Source organism: Protopterus annectens, chromosome 3.part1 (genome assembly GCF_019279795.1).
Source record: "Protopterus annectens isolate FY-2018-M chromosome 3.part1, PAN1.0, whole genome shotgun sequence".
NCBI lineage: Eukaryota > Metazoa > Chordata > Ceratodontiformes > Protopteridae > Protopterus > Protopterus annectens.
This window is the reverse complement of record NC_056732.1, coordinates 472,858,820-472,876,070: the sequence shown is the minus strand read 5'-3', so window position 1 is coordinate 472,876,070 and position 17,251 is coordinate 472,858,820. Positions and strand designations below refer to the sequence as shown.

The following is a 17,251-nucleotide window of genomic DNA, read 5'->3' as shown; positions in this document are numbered from 1 at the left end:
AGCCTTCAAGGACCTACTTCATCCGGGACAACTACTAATAAAGACAAACAACACCATGGTCATGTGGTACATAAACAAGCAGGGGGGGCATACATTCTTACCCCCTTTGCAGAACTAAAAAGATGCTGCACAAGGACTTATCACAGACAGGCATGGAAAGTGGACGTCCTATCTTTCAGCTGGAAAAACCTATCACTATATGCCTTTCCTCCTCTGCCTCTCCTCCCCAAGGTACTCCTGACGGTCAGACAGGAGAAGTCAAAGATGATACTGATTGCCCCAGACTGCCCCCACCAGTACTGGTATCAAATCCTAAGAAACTTGTCTCAATGCTTAGCTTGGACCTTACTTCAAATACCTCATCTACTGTCCGAGCAAAACAATCAGATTCTGCACAGCCAACTCAGGACATTAAACCTGGCAGCATGGCGGATAATGTAGTCATACAAAAAACACCTCTCAGTAAAGCTGTGATGGATGTCATTCTGGAAGCCAGAAGGCCTAGCACTAGAAAGTCTTATGCTGGAAAATGAAAGAAATTCTGTGCTTGGAACTAGGCACAAGGAACTGATACAGCTGTACCAAATATTCCTCAGATTCTGCAATACTTAACTGAGATGCTGGACAAAGGCCTATCTTTTTCATCAATTAAAATTTATGCCTCTGCCATTTCGGCTGATAACAATACAGAGCCACCAATTTTTTCTCATCCTTTATTAAAGCAGTACATCAGAGGAGCCAAAAACTTTAAGGCCTCCAAGGAGATCATCAATACCTGCATGGTACCTCAACTATGTCTTGGAAAAGCTCACCCTGCCTCCTTTTGAGCCAGCCGCTAATGCTGATATAAAGTTTTTATCTTGGAAAACAGCTCTGCTCCTAGCAATTACTTCTGCAAGATGAGTTTCAGAGCTACAGGCGCTCATGGCTGTGGAACCTTTCATCATTTTTTATCCAGACAGGGTCTCTCTGAGGACAAACCCAACATTTATGCCTAAAGTGGTATCCAGTGTGGCTCTTAACCAAACTATTCATCTGCCAACTTTTTTTTATCCAAATCCACAGAACAAGGGGGAGAGAATTCTGCATTCTTTGGATGTACACAGACAGCTTAGATTCTACTTGGACAGAACCAAAGCTTTCAGGAAGACAGAGCAATTACTAGTGGCATATGCTGCAAGATCACAAGGAAAGGCTATTTCAAAGCAGGCTATTTCTAAGTGGATAGGCCACTGCATTCATTTCTGCTACTTCCACCATGGCAAGCCAGTGCCTAAGGGCATTAGGCCACATTCCACCACAGCTGCAGCCACTTCAGCAGCCTTTCTCAGGGGAGTTCCAACCAGAGACATTTTAGAGGCGGCTACTTGGAGCTCAGTGCACACTTTTAGAAAGCACTATCATCTGCCACTCTACTCTAAATCCAGGGCAGGCTTTGTCACTGCAGTTCTGCAGGGCCTCATAGCCGCTCCTAATACTGTTTAGCTCCAGCCTCCCAACCATAGCTTTGGGACTCTACCCAAATGTAATGACTGCAACAGTGAAACACGAAGAACATAGTACAGTTGTGTACACTTACCATAAATATAGATGTTCGAGTGTATTCACTGTTGCAGTCTAGGTTAACCACCCGTCATCCCCCTTTTTTCTATGGATCTTATCCTTCCTTCTCTGATTTATACAACCTATGTGGTGTATTTGCTTATAGATGAAGGTAAAACTTATATTGCTACATTTATTGATATAGATATAAAGTTTGGCTACCCTTTTAGGAGGCACCTGACATCTGGAGCAAGAAGAACTGAATAAAATGGAGTCAGCTGCTTCTTTTATACCCCTGATGACCTGACGTCAGGGAAGGGGCGACAGCAGCCGACACAGGACCCAAGACATTGGAATTCAGGCCGGCTGAGGGCAACCTGCCAGCAGGATTACCCAAATGTAATGACTGCAACAGTGAATACACTCGAACAACCGCATTTATGGTAAGTGTACGCAGCTGTACTTTCTGTTGATTGTGGTAATGAGGTTAAGGTCTCTGGAGCGTGTAGTGTGGAGGCATTGGGATTTCTTTAGAGGTAGCATTTCTAACAAAGCTGGGATAGACATGACTTTGTAAGTCAAGCAGAGATTGCTTCTAAGTAGGTGATATGAGACAGAATAGTTGGAGTTTTTTGAGTCTGTTCTTATAGGACAAGTGTTTAAGGCCTAGGATCCTCTTTGTGAAGTACTTTTGCAGCCTCTTCAGTTGTTGCAGGTTTCTAGTGAGGTACCTGCCAAATAGGGCATTGTACTCGATGACTGGCCTAATGAGGGAAGAATGCTTCCCTCCTTCAGCTGTCAGTAGCCCTCTCAGTCTGTATTGGGGTCTTCTTTGGGTAATAACTGAAGCATCGATCCACATGAAAAACATAATGCAGTTATGTACCATCTTCCCTTAATTGTAGATGTTTGATAGTGGTTACTGTATCAGTCTGCATTCCCTCCCTCCATCAATTTTCCAGGCAGCCAAGGGTTGTAGTGAGCATTCTTTCCTTTTCCCCAAAATTCTTTGGCCCTGCTTGCTTGCCCCTAGCTGAATTGTTGTTCAGGCTTGTCAGAAAAAGTGAGAGGCCTGAGTCTTAAACCCTTGTCAGGCCTTTCTGGTTTTGGTTTGAGACTCTAGCACACAGGGATGCTGGGACAACCTGTTGTAGCCTGTGGGGAGGCAAGAAGACAGCAAGGATGGCACAGACAAATGTTGCCTTCATACCAGGTATGTGAGAACATCTAAGTTGAAGAAGATGCCAAGATGCCCAAAGGGGAGGGATGCTCAACTATGAAAGTCTGGTTAGACTTTGAACCTTTCCTACGGTGATGCATACAACAGTGGCCCCAATCAAGCATCTGTAATTGTGATAGGTTGATAAGACAGATGTACTTTTTTTGAAGTTTGTCTTTAAAAAAAATGCTTTTTGTAGTAGTCATCATCTTTGCCTGCAGGATCTCAGGGCTTCATGCCTTTGGCTTTAAGGTACACTAGCTGTTGTTTCTATGGAATTGAGAGTCCCTTGTATGTCTCTTAGTACCATCCCACTTTTCTTAAAAAATATTGTCAGACTTGTCATTAAACTAGTCTAGTTATACATCTTCTGGTCTTGCATGACAAAAGTAAAGGAGAAAGTACCATTCATACTCTAGAAATACATACCTAGCTCAAGTGCATATGTTTAAAAGGGTCTACCTGAGAACGTCGACAGATGAGAAGACCGACAACGAAATCACCGACGCCAGAAGATCGACAAGTCAGAAGACCGACAGATGAAAACACCGACGCGGAGAACACTGAGATGGGGAAAGGATGTGTAAGTATGCGGTAGTGACGGACGTTAGGGTGCGAGTAAGGTAAGTGTGCGATGTTGACGGTCTGTAGGGATAGGGGTGGGTTAAGTGAGTTAGGGTTAGGGTTAGGTAAGGGTGCAGTAGTGATATTTTTGGGTTAGGGGGTTAAGTGAGTTAGGGTTAGGCGGTTAGGTGTGTGCGATAGTGACGGACCTTAGGGTTAGGGTTTCGGTTAGGGTTGTAGATAGTTGTGTATGTAAGGTTTAGTGTTTGTTTGTTAGGATTTTGGTGTGCTTGTGTTGTGTGTGTGGTTTTTGGACAGGGGATTTGTTTTGTTTGTTGGTTGTTGTTATGATGTGTTGAATGTATGAGGTGTCGTGTTTGAGAACTGTCGATTATGTGGTGTTGGTGATGTCGTTGTCGGTGTTGTGCACTGTCGATGTTGTCAGGTAGATCCGTTTAAAAAGATAGAAACTATTCCTCATCTTTGCTTTGAGAAGTGAAGGCCTGACAGTTGTTAGGCAAACCATTTCTTAGTGGTTTGTGGCCATTTCATTATCTTTTTCTGCATTTAGGCAATGAACTGGCTTTTGGAAAATGCTGCTGTCAGGGACCAGAAGTGTGGCTACTTCTGTGTTCTTCAAAGATGCCACCTTTATGGATATTTGTGCTGCAACCCCTTGATTGTCATCTCTTACCTTCACCAGCATTATTACTTGGATTTACTTTTAGAGATGGGCCTTCTTAAGTACCTCAGTATATGAAGACAACTTTGTGTTCCTGTTGACTGACTCTTGTGTTATGCCACACTGAGTTTGATGAGTTTGGCTTTTCCCAGTTTTAGATCGGCTGTAGATGGTTCATAGTGTTGGATGTAGCAGTCTTACTTCATCAGTTGCATTACTACATACATCTTGTATTCAACCTAAACTTAATTTCCTTTGGAAGAACTGCTTCGACAGACAGTGGTTGCTACTGAAATTGCCTGTTTGCAAATTAAGCAATAACTGACGACGTGGTGTGGTATATTGAAGATTTACCAATGGTTGGTGTGGTTTAATCACGAGGGTAAATCTTCAATATACCACAACCACGGTGTCGGTTATTGCTATTATACAATGACATTATTTAAGAAAAAAAATACTTAATTTTCTTAAATAATGTCTTTGTATAATGGCGGATTGCTGTTCTTCCACCGGTTGTGGTATACTGCTTCTGCGTTTTGATGTACTGTGCATGCGCACGGGATGTTCCCACGCATACCCAGTACATCAATGCTTTGAAACGGAAGCAATGGAGAAAAGAATGTCTCCGTTTTCTCTCTCTCTCTCTTTTTTTTTTTTAATTGTAAAATAAAAAAAAAAGGTTTTGGGGCAGTTTATACTAACGGAGAAAAGTCCGGGCGACTGGACCTTTTTCCGTTTGTATATTGTGGGATTTACAATGGGCATGCTGGTTGGGCTGGCCAATCCGTGAGCACGTTTTCGAATATTAATAGGGAGACATTGTATAATACATATTTATATTTTCTTGGTTGCTGTTGAAATTTCCTGTTTGCAAGTACACATTTTTATTTTCTTGTATCACAGTGTAGATGCAAAATCTTCGTTGTTATTTTAACCAGACTGTAGAGGACAGAAGGATGAATTCTAATTATAGACCCGCAAAGGAAGGTCCTTTGGTAGATCATCTGACAGTGTAAGAATGCATCTCATGTAAGAACGAATCTCATGTTTATCGGGCCTTTCAGAATGTTTGACAGTAACAAAATTATGTGCAGTCCAGTGATATTTCTTCTGTTTCTTATTCCCCCAGGTTGGTGCCTTGTTCCATTTAGGTTGCGTTGTCAGCAATTTGAATCTTTCTCCTGCTAACCAGCTAAGCATGCAGAAGTGGAAGGAGTATATGTCAAAAAAGCCAAAAAACATCTTGGGTAATAAAGAACTGGCTTTATTTGTCTTGCTTTAATAATAAACATGTTTTATTATTTTGTTTAATAAACATTTTTAGTTCAGTCAAATTACACAATAGTTTTGGGCAGAAATGGAAAAATGTTTTTTCAAAACATCTTTATTAAGACTTTGCATTTTAAACTGTAACATGAGTTAAATACACTAAAAGGAAAAAAAAACACATTTCCATTGTTATTGCCAAGCAGTATGCACATGTTTTCTTTTTAACAATTCTAATTTACTCCGCAGCATTACATAAATTGTTCAGTCCCTACATTCTCTCAAACCTCGCACCTCTTGAAACATTAATTCTGCATGTATTATTCCCATAGAGTCCATTTATTTCCATGAAATTTGCTCGTTTCCTTTTCTAAGGGCCCCATCTCCAGTTATTTTATCTCCTTTAACAATATTTAGAACTTTCATTCCATTTGGCATAGATTTTTATTTCCGTTTTCTGGTAATTGCTTTTTTTTGGCAGCCAATGTCATTAAAATTAGTGAGGCCTTACTATATCTAGGCAGTTCAGATCCTATATCCCATTTCAAAAGAATAATTTCCTTAGTTATTACCATTTGTTCCACAAACATTTCTGTCAGAGAATCCTGTAGGGAATTTTTAAAATCTGCCAACTTGTTACATTCTCAAAAAACATGTTCCCACTTATCTTTCTCTTCCCTCTCACATCTCTAGAATTTGCTGTCTACATTAGGGAAAATACTCTGAAGGCTGCTTGGGACATAAAATTACCTAATCAAATACTTCCATGAAAAATTCATACGTCTTCTGGACTTTGTTGCATATTTGGGGACAAAACAGATTTTATTCCCATTTATTCCCATTGTTCCATTTTAAATTGCCTTTATATTCGCTTTCTCAAGCTTTTCTAACATCCTCTGATTAATTCTTAGTTATGCAATATTTTATGTAGAGTACTAATTATCCCTTTTTTAAAAGCCGCATCTGTTCTAGACTGGCTAAAAATTCTATCATAGCTGGACATTCACATAAAACCCTCCTGTCTCTTTCCCTCTGCCTATATCCCCGATGTGGAAGATGGTGTCTAACTTGTAGTTGAAACATCTGCTTAACTTCATCCCACTTTGTTATTTTTCCTTCCAAAATTATTTGCTCACAATACCTTGGTTGCTTTTCTAATTTCCTCCTGTAAATTCCAGACTTCTCTTGCCCGTGATTAAAGCATCTTTTATGATTTTGTATACTTTTTCATTGAGATAGACATTTAAACAAATACCCTACCTGTATGTCAACTCTTTGCTCTAGCCACTGTTTTCTTCTGTCCATGTTACTGTCCCAGACAGTTATTATTTCACATCATGCAATGCTACACTAGGCCTATCACCTGCATTTGTCCAGTACAGGAGGGAATACTTATTTTACTGTTACCACAATAAATCGGTCATACAATACAAACAATACCAAATACCAAGGAGTAGAACCTGATTTCCTTCTTTTGATGACTAAAGATCATGATCCCTAGAAGCTGCAGACTGATGTGTATATCACATGATTAGTAAAAACTCACAGTTACCAACCAAATCAGGAGATGTTTTTTTTACTCAGAATAAGCATAAATTGAAACTTGTGTCCTTGCATTGTAAAGCAGAATTTTTGTGTCTTTTTTCAAAGTTTTCTGCAGATTTTCAGTTTTCCTTTGACCTGGCCAGCCCATTCATTCTCCATGAGCAAGAACTGGTCATGGGAGCAGGTCTCCCAGACAACCACCAGTGGTCTTCTGACCCTAACTCCTGTCTTGGTGGCTGATATGCATGTTTGCAAATGTGAGGACTTTCTGTGCCTGCCCCAGTGGGTTTACACATTCTTGTGTGTGTCTTATGAAAGACATCTTACAGACCTTGGCAGAGCCACGTACCTGTTTGTGGCCCATATGTTGCATACTGTGCATGCCTGTGTGTCCTTTAGGTGTGAGCATTAAAGTAGGTGAACCACCACTTTCCTCCCAGGATGAGTGAGATGGCCTTGGCTGTTCTCTTCTACTCTGCCATCAGTGGGGAAAAGGTATATTCTATGAGTTTTTGATATTTTGAGCCTGCGCAGCAGCTTTTTGATGATTTGAATTTTCAGTTGGATGCATGTAACTGATAGACATACATACATGCACACATATATATGTATTTATATAAATGATAATGAAAGGGATGTATGTAAAATAAAGTCGGATTCAAATAATAAGACCAAAACGAGAATAAAGTCAGGATGTGAAGAAGCAGTAATAACTGTGAAAAAGAAAACTATGTTTGAACTCTAAAGAGAGTCCAGTCAAATGCTTGTGAAGTTTTAATTCAGCCTTTTGCAGTAAGTGTGACTGACACAGTGAGAGGAAGCTTATTCTAGTATTTAACCAGTCTTAGAGAATAAGTGCCAGAAAAAAGGGTGGCCTAATGGTTAAGGTATTTGCCTTACAAACACAAGGTGTGGGGTTTGAGTCTCACAAGGGATAATTGGCTAAGCTTAAAATGGCTTGAAAAGGGCAGTTAGCTTAGTACGAACCTATGAATCATAAAAAAGGCATTTTGTCGATGGAAAACAGGTGCTGTCAAATGAATTTACATGAAAATAAACTACTTCTGGATACCGTTGAAATGAAAGGACTTGATACACTGGAATCTGAACATTGATACTGAGATATGTTCAGTGAGTCAAGAGTGCATGTCAGATTTGCAAAGAAAAAGAATTAATGGAGAAAATGTTAGATTTAAGCTTCATTCACATGCAGACTGTAGTATTTTGTCTGGAGATGCATTTAAATTATCAGGAATACTAAGCTGTGAACAGATATGCACACGTTTTATGTATTTTGGCCACTTGGTGGTAGTATTAGGTTAGAAACTCCTGACAGGACTATAAAAATAACTGTCTTTCGGCTTTTCCCGGTTAGGGGTCGCCACAGCAGAACTCCAGTCCACTAATGATTGGCAGTGAATTTTTACGGTGTCAAGTTGCCAGCCTGGTGCCCAACCTTCAAGGAAGGCACACCCACACACACTCGCACCTACCTGCATGTCTTTAAATTTACTCGACTGTGGGGAGGACATGCAGACTCCGCACAGAAGGTGCACCAGGCGAGAATCGAACTGTAGAGCCTCTTGCTGTGAGGTGACTACGCTAACCGCTATGCCACCGCAAATAAAAATAAAAGTAGAAAATTATTTTTCAGACAGCAGAATGATGTAAAGAACTAAATTTTCCTATTGTATTGAATCATTTGGCATGTGAGAATCTTGGAATGGTAAATCAAATTTTCTATAAAACCAGCTATTGCTCTTGCACAAAACACAGTTACAAACAACTCAAATATTGTGCAAAACTGTAGTGCTGTTATTTTTCATGACTATACTGATTTATACTTTTTTTGGAAGTTTGCAGAGAACATCATATGGACATAAAAATTGATACTGTGCTGGTAATACTTTTATCAAAGAAAGTTGCCAGTAACCCACAGAAATAGATGTGAATAGAAAGTAAAACAAGTGGAAAGTGTTGCTGTCATTAAGAAGCAATGAGAGACAGCCCTGTGTCCATCCATCCACAACCTTTTTTCCAATTTTTGCACATGAGTCCAGGTATCACTTCAGCAGTGGCAATCATCTAGAGCTAAGGTGTACACTGCCAGGTGGCTAGCCCTGCCACTGTAGATTATTCACACCACACACTCGCATGCATACTGATAACCTTTGGCCAATTTAGAATGTCCAGATCACCTACTGCATGTCTCTGGGATGTGGAATGAAACCAGAGCTCCCTAAGGATACCCACTCAAACATAGGGAGGACATGCAGATTTGACATAGGAGGCACCCCAACCTAGAATTGAACCAGGTGACCTTTTGCTGTAAGGCAACAATGCTATCTGCTGTGCCAGTTTTTTTTCTTTTTAACAATAACTGTACTGTTTACACATTTTGTTGGCTGTCAGTGAGATCCAACAAAATGTGTAAATAGTATAGTCATTATAAAAAAGGACAAAATACATACTTATATTGATTTGTCCTTCTATGTCACTGCCGCAGTATTCCAAACAGAAGGGAGAATTAAAAAGCTCAAGAAACAGAATGGGAGGTGAAAGGCTGAGAAGAGCCCTCAAGAAACTCATATAAAATGGTTCTAGCAAAACCTGCTCTGGCCATAGAGACCATATCCAACTTACAGTGCTTAGTAAAGGTATGCACTGAAAACCCAGTCTCCGCTTCAAGGATGGAATTGGTGTCTGACCCCTTGAAGAAGGCATCAGAAGAGGCAACGACCCTAGTGGAATGAGCTGTAACAGAAGTAGACGGAGATTTGGCATGAAAATTATAACAAAAGGAAATAGCCTTAGATATCCATGAGGAGGAGATGCTTTGCTTAGAAACAGTCAAACCCAATATCCTGGGATGAAAGGAAACAAAAACTGATCAGAGTTTCTTAGCTGTCTGTGCAAATCCAGGGTATGCTGGACCCACTCACTAGCAGACCAAGGAGAAGGGGAAAAAGGGAGAGAGTTGTACCGGCAGCTTCAGGTATGACTCGCTCACTACCTTGGGCATAAAAGGAGGATTAGTATGAAAGGACACCCTTTCCCTGTGAAAAAGCAAAATAGAAGGAATGGCTATAAGGGCCTGGAGCTTAGACACCCTCCAAGCCAAAGTAAGAGCGAGCAGCAAAACATTCTTCTGGGTACAATTTTACAAAGCTGCAGAATGTGCAGGTTCAAAAGGAGCTCAAGTTGATTTTTCCAAAACAGAATTAAGGTCCCAAGGAGGAGGAGGAATAGGTTTTCTTGGAGACGTAATATACAGAATGCCTTTAAGAAATTGTTTGACCTCAAAACGAGAAACCAAAGGAGGATTCAAGAGCAGACCAGCAGAAATGGCTGACAAATGGGCCTTCACAGAACAATAGGCAAGGCCAGACTGGAGCAACTCTCACAATTAAGAGAGGACTAGAGGGACCCCACTGAAAAAGGGTCCTGGTTATGACTATGGCACCAGACAGAATCATTTCCTTTTGGACATAAGATTTTCTGGTTTAGGGTTTCCTTGCCTCCTGTAAAACCCGGAGCATGTCTTCAGAAAAAAGGTGCATGAAAGGGATCAAAACCCTATCACTCACTGTCAGTTGAAGAGTGAACAAGTTTGGATGGATGAGAGACTCCTTGTCCTGTGTGAGAAAACCCAACCAGTGAGTTAACTTGTGGTGGTTGCCCTTGGCTAGATGTGTGAAGAAGTGGAACCAGTGCTGTCTTGGACAAAATGGAGTCACTAGCAAGATTTTTGGGGAGTCCAGCTGAGTCTTCTGCTGGACTCTTGGAAGTAGAGGAAGGGAAAGGAAAGCATAAAGAAACATCATCTTCCAAGGAAAAGAAAGAGCGTCCATCTTCCATGTCAGATGGCATGCAGTCTGGAACAGAAGAAAGGAAGATGCCTGTTCAAAGGGGAGTCAAAAAGATCTATGTGGGGAATACCCTACAGATATACAATGTCAAGAAACACATCTCTGTTAAACATCTATTTGTGAGCCTGTGTTTTGGACCTTCTCAGAGAGTCTGCCACTAGATTGTGCTCTGAAAGAATGTATAGTGCCTGAAGAGTTAACTGATAACTGAGAGCCACCTACCAAGCCTGAAGAGCCATCCTGCAGGGGAGGTAAGATTTTGTGCCTCCCTGCTTGTTGATGTACTACATCAAAATAGTGTTGTCTGTGTACACCTTCAAGGGGCCTGGAGAGAACATGGGTGAAAAGCTTGAAGGACCAAATTCAGAGCTGTCATCTCCCTGATGTTGATATAGTCTGACTTGTAGTGGGGGGCCAGAGACCCTGAACTTTCACATGACCAAAAAAAGCCCTCCATCCAATGTCTGAGGCATCACTGAACAGTTCTTAAGGAGGGACTGGAGGGTGAAAGGGCAGGCCTGGGTTGAGAGCAAACTGTTGAATCCACTGCTGGAATTCCTTGTTTAGACAGAGGTGGAGAGCTACACTGAAATGCAGAGGGTGACAGTGCTGCAGCCAAACTGACATGAGGTACCATTGATATGCAGTTTGGCAAGAGGGAGAAATGGAATAGAAAAGGCCATGAATCAAAGGGCCCAAGGAAACTCCATGGCTGGCATGGTAGTTAAAGGAAGAAGGGACTGAAAGAAGGATGTCAATGACAGTACTTTTGGAGGTGATAAAGAGGCCAACAATTGCACTGTCTGAATCCTCATCCCATTTACACATGATCCTGAGAGGGGAGTTAGGACAGACTTTTGGAAGTTGGTAGTGAACCGCAGAATTTGAAGGAGAGAGATGGTGACCTCCAGATTCTGTAACAAGCAACTTAGAGAAGGCGCCTGAAACAGCAGGTCATCTAGGTAAGGAAAAATCTGAACTCCTTGGAACCTGGAGAAAGCAATCACAGGAGCTAGGCATCCTGAGAGTACCCTGGGTGCAGTAGAGAGGCCAAAGGGCAAAGCAGAGAACTGAAAATGAAATGAAGATGCAGAAAAATGTAAACATTTCCTGAAAAGAGGTGAATTAGGGATTTGAAGGTAAGCTTCTTTCAGATCCAGAGACACCAGAAAAGCCTGGGGGTAGTAAAAGATGAAACAGGGTTTGAAGAGCAAGCATCTGAAAAGAAGGGACCTTGAGAAAGGTGTTGAGCAAAGACCCAGAATAGGTCTCCAGGTGTCCTTCTTTCGAGGAACCAGAAACATCCTGGAATAAAATCCCATTCCCACTTGGGAAGAGGGGACAGTTTGAATGGTTCCTTGGTTCACCAGGTAACCTAGAACCTCTAAGAAATGAGGAAGTTGCTCTAGAGGAGGTTGAGGAATCCCTGAAAAAGGAGGGGAGAGACTTCCATATCATGAAGTAACCCTGACAGACGATAGAAACTACAGAAGGAGGCGTTACTGGGCACATTGCAGGTGCTGCAAAGAGCACTACTGGCTGACATTGATTGAAACAGTACTAATTTCATGAACTTCAGTCATACCTTGACTTAGGAATTGAGTCCATTCCTGTCATGGTATTAGAAACCCAAAATACTTGGAGAAAGTAAAGATGATAGAAAGAACCCAAGAGTTTGAATTGATGAGATGCCAATTTGGAAGACAAAGGGGAAAGCTGGTGGGACAAAGGAACCTGGTCTATGAGAAGGGGGTGTGAATTGTCAAAGTGAAGTGGGCTTATCAGATAAAGGAGGCTTCTGGGACACAGAAATCTGAGAAGCCTTAGCAGAGGGGGCCAGCTTACCACCCTTGCTTCCCTTGGAGGCCTGGTGAGGTTGCCTGCGAACAAAAGCAGATATAGAAGGATAATTCCTCTTAAACATTTTTTTTCTCTCCTGTACCCAAGTTCAAGCTCCTGCAAGGCTTTCCCTGTCTCTTGAAGAGAACAGGTCAGCAGCTGCAGTCTCAAAAAGATGTTTATTATCCAAAGGAGCATCCAACAACTTGGCCTTAATGTCCTCAGGCAGAGACTGGAGACAAAGCCAAGAATAATTCCTCATGACAGACCCAAAAGCCACAGCTCTAGAAGAGGCATCAGCAGCATCATAGCTACAATTATTAGAGTGGTGAGCCACCTGAGAAGCAAAACCTAAAACAGATAATGTATCTGTAGAGGATCTGGCTTCAGAATCAGGAAGGTCAGAAATAACCTGAAAAGAATGAGCAAACAATGGCAGAGCATATCTGGTCATGTGGGTCTGGTAATTAACAGCCTGAGTGGTCAAAGTAGAAGCAGTGTAAACTTTCTTACCAATCCTCTCCATTGCCCTACTATCATTATCAGAAGGCAAAGGTTTGGAAGAGTGCAAGAGCTTCAAAAGTTTGTCAGTAGAGACTGATGCCAGAGCAGGATCAGCAGAAGGACATTTAAATAAAAATTGACAATCCTGAGGAACCAGGATCAGCAACAGGACGTTTAAGTAAAAAATGACAATCCTCAGGAAACTTAAAGAACCTTTCAGGTTTCTTAGGAGCAGAAGGCTGAGAATCAAGAGACTTGGAAGCAGCCATGAACGTGTGTAACAAGGCAGCCAACGCAAAAGGACCTGCCCATGGTGTAGGAGTATCAACCTGAAGCAGCTTATGATATCGTCTGTAAATATCAGACACTTGAAAAGAATCCCACTTAAAGTATTCCATCATCCTAGCAATCGTTTTCCCAAAGGATAATTCCTCAAAAGGAGACTTCAGGGATAACAGACTTCTTATCATCAGAATAATAAGCCTCATCAGACACTGAATCTTCATCAGAGGAGTCCAGTTCCCTACACCATTTAGAAGGGATAGAGGTCCAAGGAGGAGCATTTACCAAAACAACTTGAGGAGGCTTCAGGCCCATCAAGGCAGAAAAAAAGTCCTGAGTAAACTCTTTCCATTACCTTTGACTATACTTAGGACAGACCAAAACATGCTTCATTATTTTTTTTTTGGTCTTTTCTTGGAAGGGACATCAGCCATAACAAATACCAGATGGTCCGACCCTTAGAGAGATTCAGTAAGAGAACCTGGAACCTCCTCCTTGATCAATATCTATGAAATCCTTCTAGGACCTTCTAAGATAATCAACCACAGTTCCCTCTTGACACCCGGAGCAGATGCCTTCAAAGCTTCAGAGCTCGTGAAAAGACCGATCCATAGCAGCCTCTGATGGAGTCATGGCAGAGGAATCCGATGTAGATGCCAAATAACTTACAGAGCTAGTACCTATTTCTAGAGGGACTTCTGGTAGAGGCTGGACAGCTAAAGAATCTGGCCAAAACTTTTTTTTTTTTTTTTTTATTCCACCTTCATTGAATCATCATTTGTGTCATAGGCAAATTTACATTTGCATATTATATAAAAAGTACTCAAACTATATTAACAAGTTCACGTTTACAAACCGTATATTTTACATATATTGCTATATATTATATAACCTAAGCAACGTTACATAAATTATTTTTTTAAACAAGAAACATTTTTATTAAACCATCACGACATAGGCAATCATGCATTTATATAAATGAAAACAAATCAAACTAACACAATCTTAGTTAAAAGCATTTTGCATCACAAGACGTACTGACACACTCCCAGTTGCAAACATTATACATCACTTATAATGTATCCAGTCATTTCAGTCAAACATTATATAGCTCATTTAAGCCCTGCCTTTTTTAAACCTCATTCCCCTGTGTGTATTATTCCCACAATTCCCATTTTTTCCTTTGTAGTTTGCTCCTGCACTGTTCTAAAGATCTCAATTCCAGCTGTTTTATCGTTGTTACTATATTTGCTACTTCTAGTGTAGTTAGTTTAGATTTTGATTTCCATTTTCTAGTAATTGTTTTTTTTTTGGCTGCCACCATAATTAGGCATAGCAAGGCCTTAACATGTCTAGACAATTCTGATTTTGTATCATAGCTCAGAAAAATCATCTCACCACATCACACCAATCTGCCCACCTAACATTTCCAACAGTGCACCCCATAGGGAATCCTTAAACTCACCACAATCCTAGAAAATTTGTTCCCAATTACCTCTTTCTTCCCTTTCACACCTACAACATTTGCTGTGTACATGTGGAAAAATTCTCTGGTATCTACTTGGGGTATAAAAATATCTATGTAAACATTCCAAGCAAAAATCCTAAATCTTCTAGATTTTATTGCATATTTGGAATATATATATATATATCTCCACCCATTGTTTCTTTGTGAATTGCTTATACAGTCTCTCTTCCCAATCCTTTCTAACTTCCTCCAATTAATTCTTATAGTTATCATGCAGTATTTTATATCTTCTAATAATTATTCCCTTTTTAATGGCAGCTTCTGTTCTAGATTCTACTAAAAACTCTACCAGTGCTGGTCTTTTGTTTAGGACCTCCCTATTTCTTTCTCTCTGCCTATACTCTGATATCAATCTTTGATAGGGAAGGCAATATCTAACATACAGTCCAAATAAATTCTTGACATCTTTCCATTCTGTCATCTTTCCCTCTCTAGTTATTTGCTCCCAATACCTTGGTTCCTTTGCCAGTTTTCTCTAATACGTTCCAGCCCTCTCTTGCCTATTGTTTGGGGTAAATAAATGATACCAATTTATTTATTAAGTTGGCAGAATCTCCTTTCCAGTCTTGGCTTAGTTCTCGGGATACTTTCTGCTACTATATAGATATAATTATTCTGTATGATTATTGTTATTCTCCTTAAAGGCCTGCATCCAAAATCACAGTCTCTCATTGTTTCTTGTGAGCTTCCCCATTTCATCATCATCCCCTGCCACTTTGAATTATAGTTTTCTGCTTGTGCTATCTATAAGAGCCTTAATTGTGTAGCTCTGAAATACCCCTTCAAATCGGGTAATCCTAGTCCACCCTATTCTACTGGAAGAATCGGCGTATCCCACTTGACTCTTGACATTTTCCCCTCCCAGATAAAGTCCCTCACCTCTTTTTTAATTGTTATCCATAACTTCTCTGGTTTATAAAAATATGCCTGACAGATGTATAAGACTAATGGGACTAAGCATTTTATCTGCTTGTATCTTACTATCCATATCCATATAACAAAGCTTCCACTTTCTCAGTTTTTGTATTATCTTTTGTTTAGTCTCTTCTCACATGTCCTTAGCTGCCACACCAGAATCATTTTTAATCCGTACTCCTAAATACTTAACTTTTATCATGTCCCAATAAATATGGATAACTAGTTCTTATGTGGGTACATAATTTACTGCTATTGCCTTTCTTTTAGCTCCATTAATTTTGTATCCCGAAAAGATATGAAACTGTCTCAAAATGTTCCACAACACCGTAATGTCTCTTTTTTGGTTTTGTCTGGTATAAAATAATATCTGCAAATGGAGCCAGCTTTTCTTGACTACCATACCAATTATATCATTGAATTTCTGAGTCCTTTGTTTCCTTTGCCAGTGGTTCTAAATATAATGCAAATAACAAAGGTGAAAGAAGACACCCCTGCTCGGTTCCTCTGTGCAAGCAGAAATGATCAGAGAGGACCCCACCCATTTTAATTTTCACCTCTGATCCCTCATATATCCTCCTAATCAACCTTATAAGGAAATGCAAATGCTTCCATTGCCCTGCTCATAAAGTCCCAACTTACTCTGTCAAATGCTTTTGCTGCATTGAGACCCAACAACAACAGTGGTATTTTCTTACATTCTGCTTCCCTCTGGATCATCAGTGTTCTGTTAATGTCATATGTTTGTCTCCCATCCACAAAATCACATTGATTCATATCTGTCAGTTTTGGCATTACTTTTGCCATTTTTTTCAGCTATTCTAGATGTGAACACATTATAATCATGGTTTAGTATTGAAATGGGCCTGTATGAAGCTGGATCTTTTGGATCTTTACCGTCTTTAGGTATTACATCTACCACTGCTTTCTTTCAGGATGTTGCTACTTCTTCTCCTCTTAAAATACTGTTAAACAAAACCTAGATCTGTATCGGTTTTTCCCTCCTAGCTTCCAAACTTCCACAGGTATACCATCAATTCATGGGGACTTTCCTGTAGATTGGTTATACATCAGCATTTCCTAACCATTAATAATTGGGCCTCATCAACCTCTAACCTTGGCATATTTATTTTTTCCATAAACATTTCCATTTGTATCTTTTCTTGATTTACTTATATCTCTGCTTTATACAGACGTTCATAGAATATCCAAAATATTTCTAATACCTGTGCAGGATCTCTTCTTACCTTCCTTGTTATAGGTTCCCTAAGCTTGGCAACATCCCCTTCTACTTTCTGTTGCCTGAGTCGTCATGCTAAAAGTTTTTGCGTTGTAGTATTATCAAAAAAGTTGCTTAGCAGCAGTCTTTCTAAACTCATGTATATTATTGAGGTAATCCCTTATTTTCTGCTCGGTGTTCTGCAGTTGATCCCCTTCTTGTTCTGTGAAATTCCCCCTATTCTGCAGTACTTTAACGTTTGTGAGTCCCTCTAAAT

At 40.3% G+C, this 17,251-nt stretch overlaps 1 protein-coding gene across 2 annotated transcripts in view; it reads left to right on the top strand.

Annotated features, from left to right (window-relative positions):
• The window catches only part of LOC122798172 (MDM2 binding protein), a 983,220-nt gene that overhangs the window by 223,849 nt on the left and 742,120 nt on the right, over positions 1–17,251 (top strand). For both annotated transcript variants that reach the window (XM_044066913.1, XM_044066912.1), the window contains exon 7: positions 5,137–5,254. In XM_044066913.1, the coding sequence (XP_043922848.1) occupies positions 5,137–5,254 (118 nt within the window). The remainder of the gene's footprint in view (positions 1–5,136; positions 5,255–17,251) is intronic.